Source organism: Xiphias gladius, chromosome 4, assembly GCF_016859285.1.
Source record: "Xiphias gladius isolate SHS-SW01 ecotype Sanya breed wild chromosome 4, ASM1685928v1, whole genome shotgun sequence".
Lineage (NCBI taxonomy): Eukaryota > Metazoa > Chordata > Actinopteri > Istiophoriformes > Xiphiidae > Xiphias > Xiphias gladius.
In genome coordinates, this window is record NC_053403.1 from 20,324,002 (window position 1) to 20,350,447 (window position 26,446).

The window sequence follows — 26,446 nt, forward strand, 5'->3', positions numbered from 1 at the left end:
ACCCCTTTACTGCAGCATTAATATTTCTTAATATTGTATTGACATGTGATTTGCATGTACAGAGAGGCAGTTTTAAATCAACCTGTAACTCCTTAAGCTCACCTTGTGGTTCATGATCTTTCCATAGGTTTCTACCAGGGACTCTGCATAGAAAGGGGTCTCGCCGTACAGCATTTCATACATGCAGACGCCAAGGGACCACCAGTCGCACTCAGGCCCATACTTGCCTTTCCCATCCTCCATGGCCTGGAGGATTTCTGGGGAGATGTAGTCTGGAGTCCCCACCGCCACGGAGGACTGGACCTAATTGTGGGTCAAAACAAAAATCCTTAACTGATCCCAAAAAATTTCATGAGAGAAAATCTCACATACAAACAAGCACAGACGTTAAGAATTAAAGTTCAGCCTGCATGTAACAGCAATAAGAGTGGTGATGATGATGATGATGAGTTACAGGCTGAATTCTTGCAAACATGCAAGATAAATACCACCACTACAGCAATAGCAAACAACCAAACAAAGAGCATATTGAACATACAGACCCCCACTACTGGATTAATTCTTTGCTCAACTGTTTTTTTGCAGCAGTGTCTCACCTTATTTCAAAGCAATTTTGAGACTGTAAATTTGATGCTGAATCCTAAATAAAAATCAAAGCAGTAAATTTGAACATTTCAAAATGTAAAAATATAAATTTTCAGAAACGACCATCATGATTAAGTGCCAAAATTTCCACAGTGGAAGAGAAAAAGCTGATGCTGCAGTTTGGATCACATCACAGTATCCTCTCTCTTTTTTATTCAGGAAGTTGATTTAATACAGATGAAACACCAAAGAAATACACTCTTATCGTCACTCTCAGCTAGATCACTCTAGATATCACTCTAGATATTTCAATCTATGACAAAGTTCCAAGGAGTGTCCAGCAACCACTGAATTTATTTTTTCAAATGGTCATATAACCTTATCACTATATCAACACTGGAGGAACAAACCCAGGCATTTCTTTGATCATCTATTTCATCTCATCAGTTTTCTTTTATATAAAACCTGAGGGGAAAGGTTTTTTTTGTCTTAATCATAAACTGCAGGCACAGCCAAGCAGCTGAACCACACACTCCTTCTCGGAGACCCCTGGGGGTTGACAAGGAGGTCATTAAAGCTCTGGTATGTTTGCTTTGGACCAGAGGAGGAGGCATCAGCAGCAGTGTGGTAAAAACTTACCGTCCCGTCCTCCATGAGTTTGAGGCAGGAGCCGAAGTCAGCCAATCGGATGTGGCCGTTCATATCCAACAGAATGTTGTCGGGCTTAATGTCCCTGAAAGAAGACAGAGAGAAAAGACAAGGTGAAAAGAAGGAAGAGACAAATTGAGCAAGTGATTCCTCAGAAAAGAATGAAGATGAAGAAAAAAAGACATGATCTCATATTACAGTGCAACTGCCCATCAGTTATCATCAAATTAAATTACACAACCTGGGAAAATTTAACTGTCATAACTTGTTTGTAAAGCTCGTGAATAATAATTGAGATATATTTGTGATTCAATTAAGTGCAATTTCCCCACCCTATTTATCAGCAGCGTGACAACTCTAAATTGACGAAAAGAAAGAATGAACGCTGGAAATAACCAGAGGTGTGTTGTGGGAATTAGCAGTACAAAATGTCTGAGAATGTCTTTGAGGAAATATGCAGTGCACAAACAAACTCACAAAAAAAACCCTGTGTCCTAAAGACACACACTCCCGTTCCCTTTTCCTACAATATTTGTGTTTGTGAACAGAGACGGGCTGGGTGGGTTACTGACAACATTCTTCAGATGTGGTCACTGATGTCACTGTAGACTTTCTTTTCAACCTGCATCTGTTTTGTATTACTACTGCTGATGATACATTAAGTATATAGATACAGGCTGTGGCTTGATTCCAGTTTGTTGAATTAAATTGCTAGACAGACCAAAAGTTTGTCAGCTACTTTCACTATTTAACCAGTAAACTCGGTTTTTAGAATGCGAAGGGATCATCAGAATGGCTGGAAGACCTGGTAACTACAGACAAATGTAGCAGCATTTGGTTGGTGGCCAGAAGGGCTGCAACTAAGGATTATTTTCCTTATTAATTATTCGTTTGGTTGATAAAATGTCAGGAAAAAGCTAAAAATGCTGACCACAGTTTCTGAAAGCCCAAGTTGATGTCTCCAAATGTCTTGTTTGTCCGACCCACAGTCCAACACCCAAAGATATTGAGTTAATTATCACATAAAACAGAGAAAGGCAGCACATCCTCCAGTTGAGAAGGTATTTTTGCTTGAAAGATGACTGATAATAGTAATTGATTATCTAAATACTTACCAATTGACTATTCAATTAAAAAAACTAACTAACTAATCGTTAAGGCTCTAGTGGCCAGTGTTAGTTCCATTCCTGTGCGCTAACACCTCACACAGGGATATTTTCAAGATAGATCTGTCCAGGGAATTAGCTCTGTGCGAGTTTTGCATTATTAGCAACTTTATGAATCAGTTGTCTACCTCCTGTTAGTTATCGAAGTGCTGCTCACTTCAACTTCTAAGTCTCTACAAACTATTATGAATTTATTCTATAAGGAATAATGTGCAGGAGATCTTCCAGCATGTTAAACAGGTGGTCACTGAGAGGTGGTTTATGTTGGGCTCCTGGTGCTATTGTCTTACATGGCAGTCTAAGTGTGCAAATATAGATTCCTGGCCTGGATCTAATGCCAAGCCTGGTCTTTAATCCAGTCTCTGGTGGGTGACTCTCAGCTTGTGCTTCTGGAGTAATGCTGGGAACAGTAAGTCCTTTGCTTTCATTTCATCTGTGACCTTTTGGTGTCAGTGTTAATATTTTTGATTTATGTGTCTATTTGGTTGGAATCCACATTACAGTAATTGTAAAAACTTATTGAGTAACCCCAATGACCGCTGGCCTGAATTGGCATGAAAGAGAGACACTGTATCCCACCATCTTGACTAAAGATAGCCTCTGTCCTTGTCTGACCATTCCACTAATTTCCCCTGAGGGCAGACCCTTTCGAGCCCTGCGTCTGAGGCCCTCTTACCAACACACTGAACTATGACACACCTCCAAACACATGCTATGGAGGGCACATAAAAAACTCTTTGAAGTATTGTTAAATAACACACACACACACACACACACACACACACACACACACACACACACACACACACACACACACACACACACACACACACACACACACACACACACACACACACACACACACAGTACATGCAGCAACACCCAGTGACACCAGTTAAGGGGATGATGTGTAATTCATTCATCAGCTAAACGGACACACACACACACACACTTAATGTAGCAGGTTATAGAACTGAGCTGGTGCTATTTCTGTCCAGTGATGTGAACATGGCTCTGCTTAAAATAATCAACCTGATGTCCAATACAAGCACACACCGCCACACTCCCTACCCCTAACTCATAAACAAACACACCAACAGAACACTAATACTGATAAGGGTGACTGTATGAAAAGTGTATATGATAAAAATGCAACAAGGAGAACATGGACATGAGAACATGCAACAGAAACATGGCCTCTAAGCTCAATGCATCAAAAAAGTCAAACTCCAGAGTCAAAAGGCTTCTTATATTCTTCATGAAACTACAAGAATTGTCTCTTTCTTCTATCTTTACTAATGACAATGGCTCTCACTTGCATTATTCAACCATTACACTGCTTGTGGCCTTTTAGATTTGGCCTCAGGCAAGAGCTGTCTATCTGGTAAAGTTACAATGCAGGTCCCAATTAAATTCCAGTGCCTCCTGATAGACAATAATAAATTTGATATTGATGCCTGGCAAACCAGGCATTAATAGGAGATAGAAGTTAAGCAGGTAAAGCTTATGAAATTCCCACTTAACATTTTCTTAAATTATTTTTAAAGTATTCAATAAAGACATGGGACTATTGCCCCAGCCTGAGAGGTTTTTTTTTTCTTTTAAGATTGAACAGACATAAATTGACTTTAAAGATGCCTTTGATGTTTCTGTCTTCAGCTACAGATCTCTTCAAAGCCAGATATGAAGCCCCTGTCATTTTCCAGTGGTGTTAATTATCATATCTCACAGGGTCGGAGCAGGGGGTTGGCTAGCTATCTCTCTGCTTCAGAGACACCACTAAATCATCAACCTATAAAACCATGGATTTAAGTAATATGCGCACATGTGACTTGTATAGACACATAAAAGTCGGACTCCAAAACATGTATATAAATTGACACTTACTTTTACCAAATCACTATTTGCATTGTGGGTTACTTAGAAGTTATTTTAAAGAGCTTGACCTCTCACTGATGAGGTCCAGATTGGACATCACTTTCCAAAGTGGATACTGTATGTAGCATTTTGGATGAAGACGACATACCTTACCCAAGTGCATACATTCACGCAACCAATGTGGAGTAACATGAACTTGGCAGACACAAAAACACAAACAACTGACACGATGTATACTCAAGGTCAGACTATCAAAGAGAGCATAAAACTCTGAGATGGGGGATTAACATTACTCAGATAAAATGTTAATGTCTCTAAAAGGACATTTAGTTTGGACTACACACTGCTCTGTTATGAACCTTCACCTTAACTCTAACAACTCAAAACCTAGACATAATGTAAGGCTTGAGCAAGAGGACTTGGGCATAATCACTGGGGAAAAAAATGTGGCTTTTGGCTTGTAATTCTTAAATATTATAAACAGAACTTCTGGAATCCTTTTAACCTTTAGAGGAGATTTCAATTCTGTTTCAGTCAATGGAAACAACATCCAGCTTCAATGGCAGATCTGTTGCATAAAGGCCAGCACCCTGAACTTGAGCTGCTGCAATCAAAGTTTGAATGACTTTATGGACAGCATGCTTCAAACAAGAAATAAGGTATGTACTTAAATAAACAAACACAGATGACTAGACCATTTCATATTTTACTAATTGCAAGATACCGAATATTTAAATAAAAATTAATAATAAGTTCAACTTTCACAACAGTAATGTAATTTTTCAGCTGCTGGATACAATTTCTAGTTTCTCAAATACATTTGTCTCTACTTCACAGTAATGTGTGATCACTAGTGTGGCTAACTATTACCCTGTTATGCACATGATCTGTGCACACAGAATCTGGATCACCTTGACAGGAATTGTAGACCTCACAAATCATGAATGAGAGTAGATTGGGAGCACGTGGATTTGTAGGTGTATGTGTGTGTATGTGCATACACGTGCCTCAAGTGCTGGAAGGCCTTTAATCTGCTCCGGAGACTTCTGGTCTGCCGAAGAGCAGGTAGCTTTGTTATATGTGTGTGTAAATATGTGTGTGGCAGACAAACACCATGGTGGGGGTAAGGGAGGGGGGTGCTGCTACTGATAAATCATTTAGTACTCAGCAAAGCCCCTGTCTCCCCACTCCCCTGTCTTCCTCCCTCTCTCTTCTTAGCAGCAACAGTATCTTTACCACCTTCCTCCTTTACCAAAATCTTCCTGACCCGTCTTTCTCTCTCAGACACCAAAAGTCAACTACTTTGATGAGCCCAGTGATAGTCAGGGCACAAACACAAAAGCCCAAAGCTAACACCACAGGAAGCCAACAGCACAAGACTTGACTCCCATTTGGCCTTCCATGCATGGACAAACATAGAAAGGTGGTAATGCTAAGCTAATGCTAGGCTAAGCTAGCTAGTGTAGCTAATTGGGCTACTGTGTCACAGGGCTCCTGTGGTCTTAAGGAGCAGTTCTCAAGAAAAAAGGGAGGTAATCTCTTCTAAGACCACAGCCTCCATCTGTGTGGGCCAGCTGGACGCTACCTCACAATACACACAATACACACACAAACACACACACACACACAATGTGGCCAGCAGCAACAATGGAAACTGCACAGACAAGGCATGTCCACATGGCTTTAGCCCAGCATTTGTTAACTCATGGTTCAAAGAACTGCTGCCTGTGTGACTTTCTTGGTACTGACACATACTCACACACAATTATTCACATGCACATACATACACCACCTCCTTATAACAGTCTCTATTAAAACATTTTCATTAAGTGTCGATTTCAATCAAATTGGAGAATACTTCTAACATCCAAGAAGGCATATATTTAGTTAACAATGTAAATTAAGCTCTTTGATAAACAATGGTTAAGTGTGTGCACTGTATGTATGTGTGTCTGAGTGTGTCTGAGAGAGATAGTCCTGTTCTCGCTTAGAACATAAAATAAACAAATGTTGTAATCAATAGGAAAACACACATCATCGCACACATGAGCAAACACACACACAATTATACAATACTCCACAGAAGAAAGTCCTCACTCATGAGAGATGTTAACTGCCACACCCTCACATAACCTCTTAGTTCATTTGTGTGCTTGTGTTCCCATCTGTCTTCCTCTCACCCTGATTACAACAAATCTCCCTTGCTTGTTATCCACACACAAACACACACACTTCTGTCCCTCTGTACCAACACCCATCTCTCCACTCACTCGCAGAATCCCCCTATCACTCACTCACTCACTCACTCACTCACTCACACACACACGGTACTGCAGATACTAATTTTCATATGGGCCAACAATGTAGCAAGTCAGCTACGTCAGAAAACAAGAAAAAAGACTACAGCCTAGTCAGCAGCACAAATAATATAATGTTTGAATGGGTGATATAAGGATTTATGGCTAAGAAACCCGTAATGCAAAATATCTTTGGATGTATTAGGCCACTGTGGGCAATGTTAACATTATCAATGATCAGTAGGGATTTTCATATTTCTAGTGTAGCTTTTGCTAAATACATGGACGCATAACATGGACAGTAAAATAAACAACCATTCTAGCCCTACAAAAAAGCAAAATATACATATAAAACCAAAATGTCTTCAATTCTTCGTCATTTCAAATAGTGCTGTCCTATTATTTTTGAGGAGTAGACATTTCCAGGTGAATAATGCAAGTACCTGGCTCATATTGCTCTTAGAGCATGAGACTGTTACATCAACAGAATAATGCATATAGTTTGCTTGAAGTCTTAATATTGCTAGGCTAGTGATGGCTTGTGTTACGTGCTTTGCTGCCACGAAGAAATACATTTCGGATGAGAGGAAAAGTGTCCCCTGGCATCTCTAAAGCAGAAACACACCAGGGACAAATGATCTGTCAAGCAGCCAAGAATTACCGCAATCACAGAATGCATTAATGAGGAGCTCAAAAAGATAAAAACTCAAAAAAGGTGTGAGTATAATGATGAACAAATGAAGGAATGTCTGTTAGCAGGACCTACACAAATATGGGATTTGTACTGACTACCCTATTTTTTGATTGGGGAAACATTTCCCAACAGGACTAAGATGATTGATATCAAACCTTTTACAGTAATAAAAGCTTACAACAGAACAACTGCACAATGCTTTTTCTCTTTAAAATTATTAAACAAAAAAAATTGAAATAAAATGGAAATTAGAAAGGCTGCTTGATTGTAGTTTGAAATTTGCTGGCTTTTTTTTTAAAATTGGTTTCTGTACTTTTGTTGAAATGTGACAGTACATATAAAAGATGTTAAAAACGGTATCTGCCTACTGTTTTTCATTCAAAAATGTTTCTTTTCTGCAAAAAGTCTATTTCTAAAAACTGGTGTCAGAAAAGTAGGGGTAGACTTATAAACAGCTTTTTCTTATATTCGGGCCAATACAGTTTTTTTATGGACTGTGCTAATAGATTTGCATTTTACTGTCTGGATAAGGACCTAACATTGAATCACATGAGAGTTGGACCTCAAATTTTTCCCATGAAAAACTGGCAATAACAGGCCATTGAAAATGTGAGTCCCAAGAGAAAAGCAAGGAAACTATTGCCCTACTGTACAGCCACAACCTGCCCATTTATATTCACAAATATTGGCCTAATTACGTGTGTTTGGTGCAACTGAAAGTGAGCCATGAGAATAGGGTGGATGTTATTTTTGTTCTTTAATGGACATTAAGGCCTTTAAATTATGGGGTTAATACATTGTCTTTTAAGGAAACAAACAAAACTTACACATACACATAATCACTAAGATAAACACATACCCTCATACACGTGCACTCAAACACACACATACATACACTCATCAGACAGGACCAGCCAGCAGGACACACCCTCCTCAGGGGACCTGCCTGGCTGTCTCCACCCTCTACAAAGCAAGTGTACAAATCTCCTACGAGTAAGTGTGTAAGCGAGAGCTCAGAAGGAGCTGGGGTTGGTACATGGGCAGAGATAACAGCACCACACCCCCACCCACACACCTCCCATACCCCATCATTACTGTCCCAAAGCATCCATGAGGGGACTTAAAGAGAAACAGTGCTGTTCCCACCTCCCTGTCCTTTTTTTTTTCCATCTGCTTCTCCATCTCCGCTCCCAACCCCCACCCACGGCCCCCAGATAACACCATGCAATTAGTGGCTCCCCAACTCTCTTCTCATTCACTCCCTTTCTTTACTTATACCTACATTTCTCTATAACTTTGTCAGTGTCTCTTAGCATGCTTCTTTCCATCTGGATTTCCAGAGATCAGAGCAACTACAGATACACCCAAAATGTTATCCCACCCATCAGTCTCTAGCTTTATCTTACTCTTTTTCTGACCTTCCCTTATTTTCTATAAGTCTCTCATCTTTCCTTCTGTCTATCCATCCTTCCCTTGGTCCTTGTACAAAATTGCTGTGACAAGCCCCTGGCTAAAGCAACACTGTAATTATGTTAACGGGCTGATGTGACCACTTCCTGTCTGGCACAGCCTTATTTCCTGCTCCCAAGGACATTTTCTCTTGGCTGACAATTTCTTTTGGCATCTACATCAGAGAAGAAAAGGGTTTCAAAAGACATGGCCTTTAACTGCTCTTTTAGGGGGTTAGTTTGTTTTTAATTCAGAGAAATGAGAGAAAGTAACTGAAGTGACTGTGACTAGAAACAGGACAGGGACTTGAATGTGAAATGAACAATAACAGCTGATATGACAGCTACATAAAAAACATTAAACTGGAATACAACAGTTATTTTCTAAGGAAATGAAAATCCTGCCTCTCACACACATTCGCACACAAACCTCAATTGTCAATTTTCAAATGAAATAATAACACACACAAGGCACAAGCTAAAATACTCTATAAATAGTCAGTGATAGACTACCTTCAGTGATGACTTGAGACAAACCTGTACACACACAATTTACACTCTATTCATTTATTTTCATTTAGCTGCAGTGGCTCCCCATTGCTGGAAAATTGCCCACGCAGCTAGAACAATGTAAATACACTGAGCATCCATCATCATTTATTGATCAGTCTGTTTCTCTCAGAAAATAATTAAACACATTTGTACCCTCAGAAATGCACACAAACCCTGCCTGATCCTCACCTGTGGACATAGTGTAGCTGATGAACGGAGTCAATAGCCAGCACCATCTCAGCCAGGTAGAACTTGGCCATCTCCTCAGGCAGTCGGTCCTCAAACTTACTGAGCAGAGTCAGCAGGTCACCACCCACATAGTAGTCCATGACCAGATACTAGAGAGTTAAAGAGACACACAGAAAGAAAGGAAACGTGAGAAAGAAATGCCGTAGTAGCACAGTTAATGACATGAACAGAAATCATTACTGACCAAAGGTGCAGTACACAGTAAGGATAAAACATTTTAAAGAAAAAAGATCATTTAAGTGTGAAACAGTGAGATTATTTATACCAAACAAGAAATTCAAAAATATGCCACCCTTCTTACCCCCAAGCTCCACTATCAATAATCCTTTTTTCTTACATTGTTAATACTACAGAGGGGCACTGAGGCACTGAGTGCCTTAACGGTTCTTAACTTTTGCGTTTTTTCCTAAAAATAGACAGCTGTACAGGCAGTGGTGTATTTTTTTTAAAGCCTTGGGGAGTGTTCAGGGTAAAGCATGTGTTGTGAGAATGTGGGAAATGGAATGACAAGCAGTCTTGGCATTTGAGCTCAGGGTCATAGAGAGAGGGCAGACTGTAAGGTTAGAGAGAGAACGATTGCCTCCAGCAGCAAATGGAAGAGATGAAGAGCTTGGCTGACACACAGTTAGCTAGCTCCAAAGTCATTCTTTTGTTCTTTCACGAAAATGTTTTTGGCTATGTTAACTTCTTCTTGCCCAATTCCTACAATTCTAGGTCATGTTGTGCTTTGTAGTAAGAATTGAATTTGTTGGTCAGTGCCTGGCAGGACACTAGGCATCATGCAGAAGAGGTACTGTGTTCTAAAAATGAACTTAAGAATGAAATGGTGAAAGGGGAAGGTAAAGCTACTCAGAAGAAAGCTGTGGATGTTACTTTGGGAAGTACCAAATTTGAATGTGCTGAAATGTATGAAGTAAGGTGGTGTGATACTCAATAGGATTCAGAAAAATCTGATAAGGTCTATAGTTTCCCAAGAAAATGTAAGGTTAAAAACCTGGCTAGAACTTTCTGGAAAGAACACTTACTGTATGGTGGTGGGTGAAAAACAATATCCTGCTCATGGATACACACATATACATGGAGAAGAAGAAACAGAATGCTATATTACCAAATAATTGTCGTCCTGGAAGGCATAGTGCAGGGTGGTAATCCACTGGCAGTCCCCATTTACCAACACATCACGCTCCTCCCGAAAACATGCCGTCTGAAGAAAGATACAATAAACATTATACTTAACAAGAGTTACATATGACATATACTGGCAACAAGATAAGAGAATGGCAATTCAGTTTTAAGTTGTACATTTTAGAATGTGCCAAGCATAGGTGCTAGTTGTCAATATTTATCAACTATGTTACACCTTCACCACTTTATCTTCTATTTTTCAGCAGTTTCCTGGGTAAAACATTTTCTCATTAAATCCAATTTAATGTTATTATTTGAGTGACATATACTATTTAACCAAAGAAGAGCAGAACAAAAGGAGGATGATTTTCTTATCAATGTCATATAATCCTGGATCCTACATTCTGTAGTGTATGTATTAATGTAATATACTAGGTGACACTGGCCGCATCCATTAGGAGGTCAAAGGTCAGGATTTTCTACAGAACTCCATGCTTGAAATTCATTTGGTGGTGTTTGGCAGTGCATTTATATTCTTGTAAGTAGCCTAGGTGTGTCAGCTTTCTGCAATAACCTGATTTAAACCCCTTAATTGAATGAAACCTGATTAACACAGCTAGATTTTTGCTACAGAAACCTGATTTCTTTGTCATGTATAACCTTAATTGAATTCTATAAGACACGGGACATGAAAACTGTCCTGGTAACATCATTGGAAATGAAGTTAGAAAAAAGGAAAGATCATTACTTGCAGCTGTGGATCCTTATGTCCCAAATAAATCAATTAAGAATCTGACAAACTAAAACTGACTACATAAGATTCAAAACTTCAGAATTAGATAGAGGAGAAATCTAATTACTGATCAGCTTCAGGTAAACAAGGTCAGGTCAGGTTTTCTGTGTAAATCAAATTTTAGAATATTTTTGTATAAATTAATACTCACTTTAGAACTTAACTCTATAACAGGTACAAAATAATATCTAATCTTATACTCTGAAAGAAAGAAATCATTATCTGAATATCATTATGTAAAATAACCCCAGTGCTTTGATGTTCTCTATCTACAACGACAGTTACAAGTTTATAGTGTGCACTCTCTACAGTACATCTGTTGCTCTACATTGTTTCCTATGTCCAGGTGTTTGCACACACACAGCAGGGACTAGTTTTGGCCTGTGACATATGAGGCATGAAGACTCCAGACCCTGGGGAGCAACAGGAATGTTAGACTGTCAGGAAGATGTTGATGAGAAAAACATACATCAACAGCTCATCTAGCTCAGGCAGTGGCATGTTCTGCAAACATCTATCAACATATCCCTGATTTGAAAGCAGATAATCAAAAGTTGTAGTTTCTCTTGACAGCAGATGCTTTTTTAATAAATCATCAATCCTTATGTTAATTTACTTTAAATATCTGTCCAATACTGCTACACTAGCCCAGTATACATAACCAGTACCAGTTCCCCAACAGAAGTTTGGAAAATCAGTGAGTGATGCTCACCTCAGCTCGTTTCAGCATCTCCCACTTGTTAAGAATCTTCATAGCGAAGACCTTATCAGTGTTTTTCACCTTAACGACTGCAACCTGCACGGAGGAAAGAAAAGTTGCAGTTAAAAAACTGCCGGTCAAAGAATGCAAGGCATGTTAAAAACCAACAGGAAAATACCAAACAGATTTAATATCTTTCCTTGAGGCAATAGGGAAAAAAAGGCCAAGAATTGCACTGTGATAATTCATGTGAGATCGTATTTCAATAGTTCCACAAACAATAATCATACAATTCAGACAGTTAAAGAAAACAAAACAATAATTTATACAATTTTTCAATTAACAATACAATTTTAGCCATGATTGTCTTGGTTCTTAACAATCATTACACTATCAATTCATCTATTATCTGTGTTTCCTCTGAAGCCAAATGATGATGTGACTACGTCCCATGTGAGAAGGTGGGAAAACAGACGTAAATGAAGATGGGAAAACATAGAAGTGTAAATGAAGGATAAAAGAGGAGGAAAACAAGAATGAAGCAAAACTTTAAGAAATCAATTTGCATAGGAGGGGAGAAAAGTGTATATATGGAAAAAGGAGCAGCAGATATAAAAGAAAGAAAGATGAGCTGCAAGATAGAACAGGATAGTTTTGCTGGAAATAAGGAAGGGATGAAAAGGACAGGAGAGAAGAAGGAGAAAAAGGAAATGAGACAGAAGGTAGAAGAAAGGGAGGTCAGGGATGGAAGGTGGAGAGGGGGTAAGGGTATAGCAGGGATAAGAAGTAACCATAGATACTAAAATGTTGACCTAAAAGGCCAACAGATGCACAGCACCTGGATCCATACCCATACACTCTACATACACGCAGCCTCACACAGCTGGACAATAAAATTTGATTCATGCTTCCTAATAGCGCAGTCCGTCTTTTTTGTGTTTCTCAGACATTCTTGTACCATATTAACAACATAACAACTGCCAAATTTCCCCTCACTGATAATTGCTGAAAATTACAATGATAAACTTCCAAATTTCTGACTTCACATTTTGCCAAAAAAGGAGCTGGACAAGCTGCTATGACAAACCACTGGGAGCTGCCAGCCAAAGCCCATGTTCGTGAAAATGTAGGCCTGGGTTGATTTCTTTTAGCCTCATTAAAAGTTTGTTATATTCAACTAATTCACAAAGCAATTTTAATGTGGATTTTAAATGGTTGATTGCACACAGAAATATGCATAAACAAGACAGAGAATTCTTAAAAACACAGAAAATGTACACAAGTAAAAAGATTTTGTAAGTGCACTGCATACACACGCACACGCACGCACACGCACGCACACGCACGCACGCACACACACACACACACACACACGAGTGCTGAAACAAACACAGACACCCTATGCAACAGAGGGGTCTGTAGACTATTAAATGAGTTGGGGAATGCTGCTAATGTAATACAATGATAACATTCCTGCAGTGTTTGGATTTCCCCTAGTGATCCCTAACCAGAGGAGGGAACGGAGGAGGAAGAAAGGAGGACAAGGGGGGGCGCAATGTTCTTGGCAAAGCCCGGCTGTTTTCGCCCTCTTCTTCATCTCTCATTTCTTCTCTCTACTTATCCTTCCTTAATCTTGTCCTCCCTCTTAGACCTGGTTTCAACTATAGGGCTCAGGTAATACTAAGGAGAGTTTAATTCACAATTCCTTTCTATACTCATGGATAAAGTATGTATTGTAGGTGTTTTTTCACTTTGTTTTGCCACTGAAAATGATTTGCATCGACTGTGCCTTCAAAATTAGTTTTATCCGCTGAAAACAGGCATGAAACAAACCACGATAGTTAATCTATTTATTCCACAGGACATGCACTTTTCAGAGTGGCAAGGACAGACTGAAACACACACTAGCTATGTGCTGAAAATGGCTTTAGACCTGACAAACTTAACAGCCAAGGCCACATTTGCAAGCATGTGGCAGCTGACTAGTAACCCAATGCAACAGTACAATAATGTCCACTGACTGACTGATGGCCAGTGACTCCAAAGAAACTTAACAGTTACCATGATGACATCCATCTTTAGCAAAGTCAGCCATTGGAAACGAAACCTCTAACCCTGGCATTGTTTGTATCAGGCGCTATCCAGTGAGATCCACCAGACTTAGCACCATTTGGCCCGTTGTGTTGGTGAAGAGGCAACTGAGTCCTAATGGAAGCATTCTCACACGCATCATGCCAGTACAGACTGCTCCATTCATCAGATGAACTCCACAACGTCACGCACCCGCGTCATTTCTCTGCCTGATGTTGACAATGCGAGGATGAAATCAAAACATCCTGCACTCAAGCTCTCTCTCTCTATTTTTTCTTTACTTTGTTTCACTTTGTCTGTGTCTGCCCATCTAGGCCTGTCCCTGACTCTGTCTCTATTTCTTTTTAACTCTGTGACTCTCTGTTCCCATTTCTCAGCCTAATTTTTCTTAAAAATCTCCAGAGTGACAATAAAAAAATAATACCCCTATAAATGCTCATTGGGTTTTCCAAAAATATATATTTTATGTTTGCTAAGTCAGACCTCAGGTCTGATGACTATCATTATTGTCATCAAACTAGAATATAGTAAGACTTCCTAACTTTGTGATGCCATACAGAAAAACTATGAAATGTGCTTGTTAGTTTGCAACACATCTCAAGTGTTTACAAACTGCAGCGCTTACAAACTGTGTTCTCATACTGCTGTTGAGAGCAGTGCTTGGGGCATATGTCTGTATATTCTGTTCCATTAAAGTCTTGTTTATTTAATGAAGCCGGATGCTCAGAGCTCACAAAGTTCAGGATTAATTAGAACATGACATGTTTTTATTGTCCCTGTCTGTACTGTGATATACACAAGTGAAAAATCATCTTACAGCTTCAGCAAGTCCTGCTTCAATCTGATAAATCGTTAACAAAAGCAAAGGGAAAAAAAAAATATGTAAACAAAGGAAATAAACTAATTATACAGTCAACAACAAGTGTGAAAAAGAGCTAAACTGCACAATCTCAACTACTTTGACCACTGATCCAATATGACATCTAGCTAGTTCTTTTTCATTATCCTACATTTTCATATTTCTGTTTACTACTGCTGCTGCTGCTGCTGCTGCTGCTGCTGTTTCTACTACAAATCCCTATATGGACTTGTCTCTCTATGTCACTTTCCTGACTTCTCTGTCTCTCTTAGACCATACATTTTTCAGGTTCTCCACCCTGTTTCACACCGTCCCCAATCCTCGATTACCTGTTTGTAGCTCCCACTATACAAATACATCTACTGCATGTAATTTATCAGATGCCTCCAGAGCCTCCTCTCTGTTAACCAGTGTTAAGGCTCCAACTGATCATAAAGTTTAATTCAATCTGTGGAGACAACTTGGATGCCATTGCCCCTCTGATAGTCAGACCTAAAGCCAAAACTCCATGGCTGAACGACAACACACTTCCCTACTCATGGGCGACTAAGTAGAAAGGCTGAACATAAATACAGGTTTCATTTGAAATACTGAAAGGCTGTCTGGCAAATTACCAGCAATCTGTCAAAGCTGCAAGAGATAAATATTTTGCCACCATCATCTCCAAAAATTCCCACAGTTACAAAGTTCTGTTCCACGCAAAAAAAAAAATTGGTCACATGCATTCTAATATTTCCCTGACCGCCTACAATCCCTCTCTGCCTGCTCAGCCAACCTTAATGACTTTCAGCTTGTGTTGTCCCACATTTCTGACAAAATCTCTCACACAGATCCTGTTTTAAACATGCAATAGTCCAACCTCTTATTAAAAAACCTAACCTTGGCAAACAACGCAAAATAATTTCCATCCCATCTCCAAGCTCCCCATTCTTTTCCAAAGTTCTGGGGAAAGTTGTCTATACACAGCTTCTGTATTATTTAGACAATAAAAAAAATAAAAAAAAAAACATCATGGAGAATTTCCAATCAGGCTTCAGGGCTCGTCACAGCACAGAATTCTTCTCAAGGTCTCAAATGACCAACTGCTGTTTTTAGACTGTGATAAATTTACAATTTTAATTCTTTTAGACCTCAGCGCGGCCTTTGACACGGTTGATCAGTACATTATTTTAAGCCATCTCAAGGACCAGGTTGGCATCCAGGGCACTGCCCTCAAGTGGTTTGCCTCCAACTTAACAGACAGGTCTTTCTCTGGTAATATAGGGAGGTTCTCCTCCTCTACTGCCCCAATCACTTGTGGAGTACCTCAAGGTTCCACTTTAGGGCCCATTTTATGTGCTTTTTATATGCTCTCTTTGGGCTTTATCTTTTGCAAGCACAATGTCCTGTTACTGCTACTCCAATGACACGCAAATATACCCTCACTTGAATCCTGGGGATTGTAACTCTATCACATCCATCCTTAATTGCCTCCAGGATGTGAAATGCTGGATGGCAAAAAACTGTATTCAGTTCAATGACAATAAGACAGAAGTGGTTGTTTTTGGTCCTCCCCAACACCACAGGGAGTATAGCTAGCCACTTAGGGCCATTGACATCGAACCATGCCCATGCCAGGAATTCTGGTGTCATCTTTGACTTGGCACTGAAATTTGACAGATTAAAAGGTTGCTATCTTCAGCTGAGGAACTTTGCTAAACTTAAGTTCATCCGATCTTTAAACAATATGAAGACTGTTATGACAGCATTAATCTCCTCAAGACTGGATTATTGCAACTCACTGTACCTGGGTTTTAGCCAGTCCTCTTTGGCCTTCTTCATACCTGGCATTAACATGCGTCTTGGGTGATCCAATTACAAGTGGATAGCTCTAAGTATGTCAGTTCACCCCTGGCATTAGAAGCATCCCCGCATGTGTCTTAAGTGACCACTTGTGATTGGATCTCGGCTCCCCACTCTATATGCAAATAAAAATGTACATCAATTCCATTTGCAAAGACTAAATGCATTGTTGTTTTTAACCGGCTGGAGGCAGTAATGCACTTCCCGTCCCTAGTCCGCCCGAATTTAAAAGAAGAAGAAGAAGAAGAAATCAAAACAATACAGACTGGGTCTATTCCTTGGCGTGTTCCAGACAAACAAAACCGCCCAAGACGTTTTAATGCACTCATAATATCTCTCTATGGGCTTTTCGAAATTTGTCATGGACAAAGCCAGTTTATGGGACTTGTACCACTTGCATTTGTTTGCGAATGAGAATGTACATCCACTTGCACAGAGTTCATCAGTTGAGTAGCCAGTCATTCAGTGTGGCCCAGGACACATTGGTGTTCACACTCCTAAAAGAATGTGGCCATAGGCAGCCCAGACCACCTCCGAATGTGGTCTGAGTGATCGGATCTCAAATGTGTCCTCAATGCATCTTGGGTGCATTCACACCTGTAGATAGAGCCGTCCACTTGTGATAAAATCACCCATGACGCATATTAATGCCAGGTATGAACAGGGCCTTTGTTTTTCTTGCAGCTAGTGCAGAATTCTTTAGCAAGACTCCTAACTGGTACCAGAAAAAGAAACAGCATTACACCAGTACTAGCATCCCTGCACTGGCTACCTGTCAAAAACAGGATCAATTTCAAGGTTCTTTAATTTTTTTTTATTGCCATACATGGGTTGTCATTCCTGTACATTTCAGAACTTCTCTGCCCCTACTCCAATTATAGGCCCCTTAGATCCTCAGAAAAACTGTTTTTAACTATTCCACAATCAAGGCTAGTGGGTAAGGGAGATCATGCAGTTGCAGTGGCAGCTCCAAAGCTTTGGATAGCCTTCTGCTTTCAATCAAATGTTCCTCTTCAATTGACACCTTTAAGATAAAATTCAAGACATACGTGCTTTCACTGGCCTTTGGTTGCTCTTAGGGGTCTTAGTATTTTAGCATTTTATACTTCTTTTATTTTATAAATTACAAATTTTATTCTGTTTTATATTTTTGCACATATTTTGATATTGCCTTGTATTTTATCGTTGCCATTCATTGTTGTAATTCATGCCTTTTCAATTATTTGTGCCTTTTCTACTGATGTAATTTTATGGCTATTTTTTTGCCTTTAACTAAAATCTGTATAGCACTTTGGTCACCTCCGGTTGTTTTAAACATGCTATATAAATACATATAAATACATAAATAAATAAAGTTGCGGGAACATCCACATTACAATGCAATGTGCCAAGTATGTCTCCATCAGGTGATAAAGAAGTAGAGCAATGGGACAATCATGATGTCTCTTAAGCTAATTTAATTCTACTGTCATGTAAAACTTGTACAAGCATAGCTGGCTGAGAGAAAGAGCACTGGAATGTTACCACAAGGTAGTACCATTCATGGGTCACACCACATTGCTGAGAAGAAGCCTGAAACACACAGACACATGACTCACACATGCTCATGCTCATACCACCAGTCCTTGCAGTGGCTTAAGTGAGTACATTACTATGATGTAGCTGTTGCTACACGGTGGACAGTGTGTCCAATCTATCTCAATCCATCAATCTATCACTTTCCTGACTTCTCTATGTCTCTCTCCACCTATCAGTGCTTTACAAGGAATTCACTTACTTGTTTTTACAAATGCAGGATAACAAATTCAGAAATTAAATGTTTGGAAATGTGTGTCATGGCTCAAGATGATCAATTCAATGATGAAACCTTTACAATCTATTAGAGACACTATCAAAATAATTCTGAACGATCATGAAAACTCTCGGCTTCAATATAAAAGGTCACTGACAGGACACTGACATTACGTAAGAATCTTGGCTGAGGACAACAAAACCTGTCCCTCCAACATTCCCCAGCTTTGACATCATTACCTGAAACTCGGTGACAAATGTATTTCACCCTCCCTATGGGCACATGTAAAAGAAAAACTGAACAAACAAAAATATATAAACCCATACTAGATGGTCTCACTGACTCACTGACTCTCATTCATTTTTTGTTCATGGGTTACAAGTGTAAGAAGATTTGAAAAATTTTGTTCAAGCTGCAAGTAGAGTCATGCTCATTTGGCAGACCATTACTACGCACTGCTGCTGGAATGCAGCAGAAAGTAATCCACTATTAACAACACTCTTGCCTTTTATAACTCAGGTATTAAGGTATAAGCCTAAAAGAGAATAGTCTTTTACTGGTGGGTATCTTCCCAGGATCATACTGCAAAATCTTTGCCTCAAAGAAGATTTTGAGATGTCTCCGGTCAAAACAGACAAGTAGACAAAAAAACATACACTGCTGATGAAAAGAAAATAAAATGCCCAAAAATTAACTATAACTCCTGTTTCTTGTAATAAAAGAGAATAAGGGGGAAACCAAATTGCAGGTTCTCAATGTGTATGGTAATGGTTTGCTGCATGGTTAAGTTGACTGTAAAACCAGAAAGTATATTACCTCTCCAAAGGCTCCTCGTCCAATCACCTTAAGGATCTCAAAGTCTTCTTTGTGCAGGCGCATCTGTTTCACCTTGGAAGTGAAGGGCTTGGCTGTGGAGACGAAGAATGCAGAGGTTAGGTTAATTGAAATCGGCCAAAAGTGAATTGTATAGGACTTTAAGCAAAGAACACTCATCTTTTAAACTACATCTTTAGAGCACAAAAGTCAGGATATATAATCATACAATTTTGTCATTAAACATTGGAGAAATGGGGAGAGTATAGGTAGAATCCCCTGAATGGATCACAGAATACTATATGGACTGCATAGGAAAATTGCAAGTACTCCCAGGCAAAATTATATTTGACTTCTTCAACTACCATGACTATCAGTGCTACCCACAGAATTTTGTAGTGAAGGGGCCTTCCCTGAAAGTGACAGTGTCTCCACTAATGTCAAAGGAAATTATGCATTTTTTAAAAATATAATATTAGGGTTATTATGCTTCAGGGGGAAAAGCACAAAGCAAAGGTAAAGATTGAAAAATAGAACTTTATAAACCATCATATAGTGACTGTTTTGATAATGAGATGAGATGTATCAGGATTTGTTTGATTCAAATCAGCTGGTGATTTGATTGATGTGACTGATTGATCACATTGTACATTGTGCATTCATAGTAATAATCAGAGCACCACTTAGTAAAGTCAAGGAAAAGGTAAACCCTCTGAGTTTTTACAAGTTATAAGAAAAGTAGAAACAAATAGCAAAATAAGTTGCAATCCCATGCTAGTGTACGAGGAGAAAAAAAAACCCAGTTGCACTGCACAACAGATAACAGACTCAAGACAGTTTAATAATCACTAGTTGGACACGTTTTACAAAGTAGAGTCTGCTTCTACTTGAAGTTTATTTAAAGTGTATTTTGACTAGCTGTGATCAGATGGGGAGGAAGAGTCGGTGCTTACAAACTCTGCTAACCATTCTCCCAGGGAAACTCTGACTATCATTTACATTTCCCTCTTATCAGCAAAATCACCAATACCCACTGGCGGACTTGAATAAAACTGCATCATGGCCAGACAGAAGGGTTCAGACATTTTCAGTGTGAGGAACCCAAAATGAGAAAATGTACTTTTATCCTATAACCCAAGCTCAGGGAAACATACTTGTGCTAGTCATGTGGTGATCCACCATTTTCCCCACAACTTATAAAAGGCTGCCATGAACTTTATTTTTGAAATGAACCTTATCCAAGTGTTAGTGACCACCTGGACTTCTTTATAGCACATGACACCAGACACAGAGAGGCTGAACAATAAAACTCACTACTGTCACCCCTGCAGTTATTGTGCCTGGTGGAAAAAGGACTAGGGAGGGATAGGCAAGGGTCACTAGCACTCTCTTACAAACCTAGACCGATTTCATCTATGGCTGACAAAGTCAGCATTTCCCTCATCTGCGGTGAGCTATTCAACTACTTCCTGCATTCCAGCATGCCAAGGATAACCTGGATTGGCTGCAAGTTAACCAAAGTCTGCATAATGGTTATACTAATGCACTAATTTACTGATAAGACATAGAAATACTGTCTAACTTAACTATTCATTTTAAAAAGTATTTGCTGCCTGTCTATATTTAAGCAGTGCTTTAGCGCTTTTTAACAGCAAGATTAACACAGTTTAGCATTATTAGCATACAGACAAATAAGCATTCACATAAAAATGTACTTAGATATTTGACTTTTACATATAGTAGCTCTTTTGGTAAACAAAAGACAAAATCTTCATCTACTATACAAACTACTGCAGCATGTCTTTGTCTGTGTGTCTGTGTGTGTGTGTGTGTGTACTTGTATTGCTACACATTGTGAGGACCCGTTTGAGTTTTAAACCATTGGAGTGAGGACATTTTGGTAAATGAGGACATTTTTGGCCAGTCCTCACTTTCTGATATACCTTTAAAGGGCTGCTTGTGGGTTAAGACTCGGTTTTAGGGTTAGAATTAGGTTTATGTTAGGGTTACGGTAAAGGTTGGGGTTTGGCATTTAGTTTTGATGGTTAAGGTTAGGGTGAGGGGCTAGGGAGTGCATTATGTCAAGGAGTGTCCTCACTAAGATAGAAGTACAAACGTGTACATGTGTGTGTGTGTATCTGTGTGTGTGAGCTGACCACCAGCCAAGCTGACACTCTTGGCCCATCTGCAATTCATTTAAATTGCTCTGACAAGGCAGAGTTGGTCGCTGGTAGCTTTAAACCCTATGGCTAGAGGCTAAAATACATACAGTAAATCCAATTAATTTTTGATTTGATTCTTAATTATACAAGTCAGGCTTGTGAGTAGCAGACACAGAGTCAGGCTACCTGTGAGGGAGAAAACACTGATTAGTTGCTGTACGCTGACTCAGGAGCTCCACTAAACCAGCCACATGAGTAATGTCTTTCATCTCTGAGCCAGGAGCCCAAAGGCCCTGTCCACAACAAAGCACAAATACAAACATATATACATATAAGTATGTGCACATACACACATGCACAGTTTGATCTAGTTCCCTACATCCCTACATCTGACACATAATTGGTGACTGTCTTGCTGTGCCCAGGCAAAAATTCCACAGGCAAACAGATTATAAAAATTGCTTTTCTGAAGGGTAAAAACCATTGGACATCACTCCAACAGCAGGTGGTTTATTAAAGCACACAGCAGCTTTCACAGCTTGTATATCTGTGTGTGTGTGTGTGTGTGTGTGTGTGTGTGTGTGTGTGTGTGTGTGTGTGTGTGTGTGTGTGTGTGTGTGTGTGTGTGTGTGTGTGTGTGTGTGTGTGTGTGTGTGTGTGTGTTTGTGTGTGGGCGTATGTTAAGAGTGCTTTAGAAATTCTAGGCCCATACGTCAGTATGCAGGGTCAACATATAGAACACAGTGACTCAAAAAAGAACTGTCTGTAATCACTAAACTCATCCACATTTACCCAGGGATCAATGTGTCTTTCCTGTACCTGGGATGGTACAGGAAAGAATCAAGACACATTTGACACAAAAAATACCATACAGTTTGGTCATACATCTTTACACACTAGCAAAATACAGGTAGGCCTAGACATAGCAACGGTTGCTATAACAAGGTGTGGTAGAATATCCAAGCTTTAGCATGACTGGAGCTCTTTGTTTAAGAGTGTTGTTTAAGAGAGCAATGTGTAGGGAAAGTGAGCCAAGATTTGAAAAAGATAACTTGTCAATGTACTGCTTGCTTTGTGGGGAAGACATCCATCTGCAAACACACTATGAGTGCATACAGACAAACACAAAAACACTAAAAGATACACATACACTAGCACATCGTACTATGCAAAATACACACACATATGCTCAGTAGTAGGCCCTAGGATATAGAGAAACTGGAAAAACATGAGTGATGCCAGCTAATCCACATAGCCAAACTGGTTTAACCCAAAATCCTGAGAACTTATAAGGCCGATCTTGCTTTTTTGTGTGAAACTTGGTAACTACAGGCATGTGTGTTCACTAAACAGCTGGCCTGCAAATGATAAGTTCAGTACTCACAACAGGCCCCAGCCTCGGTCAATTCCATGCTATGTGTCCAAGGTATGCTCATATGAAATTTGTCAAGTGTATCCGTGTGTACAATGCCTGTTATACATGCATGGTGTCTTTGTATGAGCCAATACTCTTTGTAACTACATTATTTTTTTGTAATAAAAGTAACTCAATTTAACATTACCTTATAATGGCTTATTTGTAAACTCAATTATTTTCACAAACCTAAATTTTGTTATTAAATCTTGTTCCATTTAATTTTTGAATAGTGAAAATACAAAGAAAGTATTTCAGGTATTGCATCGCCAGTATGCTGGCTGTTTAGAGACTGTTGTGGGTGTCTTACATGTTTTGTGTTCTTTAGTGCAAAATGGCACACCAACCACTTAAGTCAACATTTCAGGAAAACATACATATAGTCACCTAACATATACAGTCTTTCAAATACATCCCGTAAGCCCCAGAACAAATGTGTGTGACACCCTGCACAGGACTGAAAAGTCCCACAGAGTAGGCTTCATATACACTACCAGTCAAAAGTTTAGAAGACCTCCATTTTGTTACTGAAATTTACATATTGTAATGTCTCAGTGTACTCTGAAATTAAAGCATAAAACAAATAAATAATAAAGACTAAAAAAAAAAAAAAGGAATAATGGAATCTTAAATCCTAAATGTAATCTAAATTTTTGACTCATTCAGCAGCCAAACACACTCGTAGCCATCTTTCTACAATGGAAATGAAACATTGTTTGGAAGGTTTTTCCCAACACTGTTGCAGACGTTCCCACAAATGTTTTTACATTTGTAGGTTACTTTGCTTTCACCCTTCTGTCCAGTTCATCCCAATCCAGCTCCATGGGGTGTAAGTCTAGAGACTGTGCTGGTCTCCCATCATTTGAAGCCACTGTATAGTTCTTTTTTTCTAATGTTTTGGCTCATTTTTTTAACCATTATCTCACCATTCTGATAGCAATATACAGTACTACTTCCGGCAGTACAGTATTGTCCTAATAATGCATCAGAGGGTGTAGTAACACAGTTTGTTCCAACGCTGCTTTTGTACAGACAGAGGGTTTGTAAGTGATCGACAAAATGTGGGGCACCTGTAGATATTGTTTGCATTACCTTTTGCGGCTTAATTTACTTCCATTGCTGCATGACAGCTGTAAATTAACCAATATCTTAATCCCCAAAAAAGGCCCGTTTCCTATGAACTTCACGATTTTTCATTTTTTGGTCACCTAAACCATGTTTTGTCAGTGACAAAAATTGCAGCTCTACCTTCAGTATCATTCAAGCAAACGAACCACAGTGCATGTTCAAAAGTAACCTTTCCCGACACTGGTGTGCCTATGTGTATATCATATACTGTATTTATGTTAAAGAGGAATTCTTTGTGTGTGGTTTAGAGCTAATTTGTGCATGTTACATGTGAGTCATGCATCTCCAAGTATCTACATATTGCCAATGTATTTTTCTGCCTTGCAGCCGACAGTGAATCAGTGAAGGAGAATAAAATGAGAAGAAAAATAAAGAGGGAAACTATCCCAGGTATCAGGTAAAGAGGGATGATCCAGGTGGACAAAAAACATAGACAACGAGGTTAATGGGCAATCCAAACCCACATTGTTTTTGAAGTATTTGGACTGTTTAAGACGTCTGTTGATCATCCATTACACAGAGCACACACTATTCTTTTTCTATAAATGTATCAATCCCACCCAACTCTAAAAGAAACGATCTTTATGCAGCAATTACACATATTTTTAGTATAAAATGCCTGTATTCTTCCTGTATACAGCTCTTGCAGCCTAACTGAAAAGTATTCTAGTTATTTTTGCTGGTATGTCTTGTATTGGTCTGTCTATATGAGTCCATACTATCTATACAGTTTGGCCAGAGCTGTCTTTTCAGGGGTACACAAGGAGCTGTGATACTGAAATGACGGTTGATTCTGAGACCACTGATGGCAATAAAGGCAGTAGGAGTTAGTGAAAGCTGAATGGAAGGACAATTCCACAGTGCTTTTGGTCTGAATTAAAGAATAACAAAATTGAAATGGTAAGAACACAATTGTGGGATAAAAACAATGACAGAAAAAAACATGAGAAATGAGAGAGAACAGACAAAGAAAAAAGCTATCAAGTTCAGGTCATGGGAGAAAATGAAATTGAGCAGGACGTAGAGAAGCAAGTGAGAAGATTGAGAGACAGAGAAAGCTTCACATACTCTGGCCCCATCAGGAGCTGAGCCAGTTACAGTAATCGTCCAACACTTACACCCCCACTGCGCTCCAACCCCATCCCCAAATCCAGAGTCAGACGGAGGGACATCTGGAAGCCATTATGTGGATTATTTACAACCACAGTGAGGTAATGACACAAAAATGCCGCTAGCAAGAAAGACAGGGGAGACGGAGAAATGAAGAGAGAGAGAGAGAGAGGCTTTCCAGGATCTGACATAAAGAAGGAGAATGGCAGAGCGGAGAGAAAGAGACCTGGGGATGGCCTCTTCTCCATCTGACTGTGTTGAGACTGCTGGAGGGGGCGAATTTATCACACCTCATAAGCAGAATGGGAATTTTCCTAGACTGCGTAAACCTATGCCAAGACAATACTATGCATCATAAAAACAGGAGCAAATTATAGGCCTGAATAACTCATAAATGGCCAGTCATGAATGAGGTCCTGTTTTTTGTTCTGATTTAATATGATAGCCAGTGAATACAGATAGTAGGAAAAAAATTTGGAGTCACTGTTTTGTAAGAATCTGGTATTTAATGATCACATGTTCCCCTTTATTTCTTCTGTTAAGCTGTATAAATATAAATGTATTAGCATGCAGTTTCCTGTGAGCTCAAATGGTACAGGCTTCTCCTCTCTGCTACATTACCTTCTGATTCCGAAATGGCTACGTATGTGACATTTCAGTGCCACTGTGTCAGCAGAAACACCGAAACCAGCTCAAGCAGGGCCCACCAACTCCTGTTATATTTTCCTTTCACAGCTAGTTCTGCCACAGAAATCTGCCCATCATCCCATCACTCCTGACACAAAGTGCATTAGGCTGCTAGGTTTATACAATTCCAGAAAATGGTGTATTGAAACTACTTACTTGCCACATGAGTAGTTAAGCATTAATTTGCTTTTTTTAAGAAAAAATATCAATGTCAGAAACTGTACCAAATCATTCACATCCTCATTTTTATAAATACAAGGCTTTGGTTCTTCTACAAATAAGAAATGCCTCATTACAAAAGTAATTCCTGGTTAAATAAATGCCAAATAAATGCGACAAAGTTATGGCTGAATAAATAGTACACCAAGGTCACTGAAGGAAAAATTACAGCTGTGTTAAAGCTGTGTGATTCT

The 26,446-nt window shown here is 39.3% G+C and overlaps 1 protein-coding gene across 3 annotated transcripts in view; it reads right to left on the reverse strand.

Moving 5' to 3' along the window:
* cdc42bpab (CDC42 binding protein kinase alpha (DMPK-like) b) overlaps positions 1-26,446 on the reverse strand; it is an 83,246-nt gene that overhangs the window by 32,526 nt on the left and 24,274 nt on the right. For all 3 annotated transcript variants that reach the window (XM_040125066.1, XM_040125064.1, XM_040125065.1), the window contains exons 3-8: positions 19,536-19,627; positions 12,148-12,231; positions 10,626-10,721; positions 9,458-9,606; positions 1,225-1,318; positions 103-303 (exon numbers count right to left, since the gene is read on the reverse strand). In XM_040125066.1, the coding sequence (XP_039981000.1) occupies positions 103-303; positions 1,225-1,318; positions 9,458-9,606; positions 10,626-10,721; positions 12,148-12,231; positions 19,536-19,627 (716 nt within the window). The remainder of the gene's footprint in view (positions 1-102; positions 304-1,224; positions 1,319-9,457; positions 9,607-10,625; positions 10,722-12,147; positions 12,232-19,535; positions 19,628-26,446) is intronic.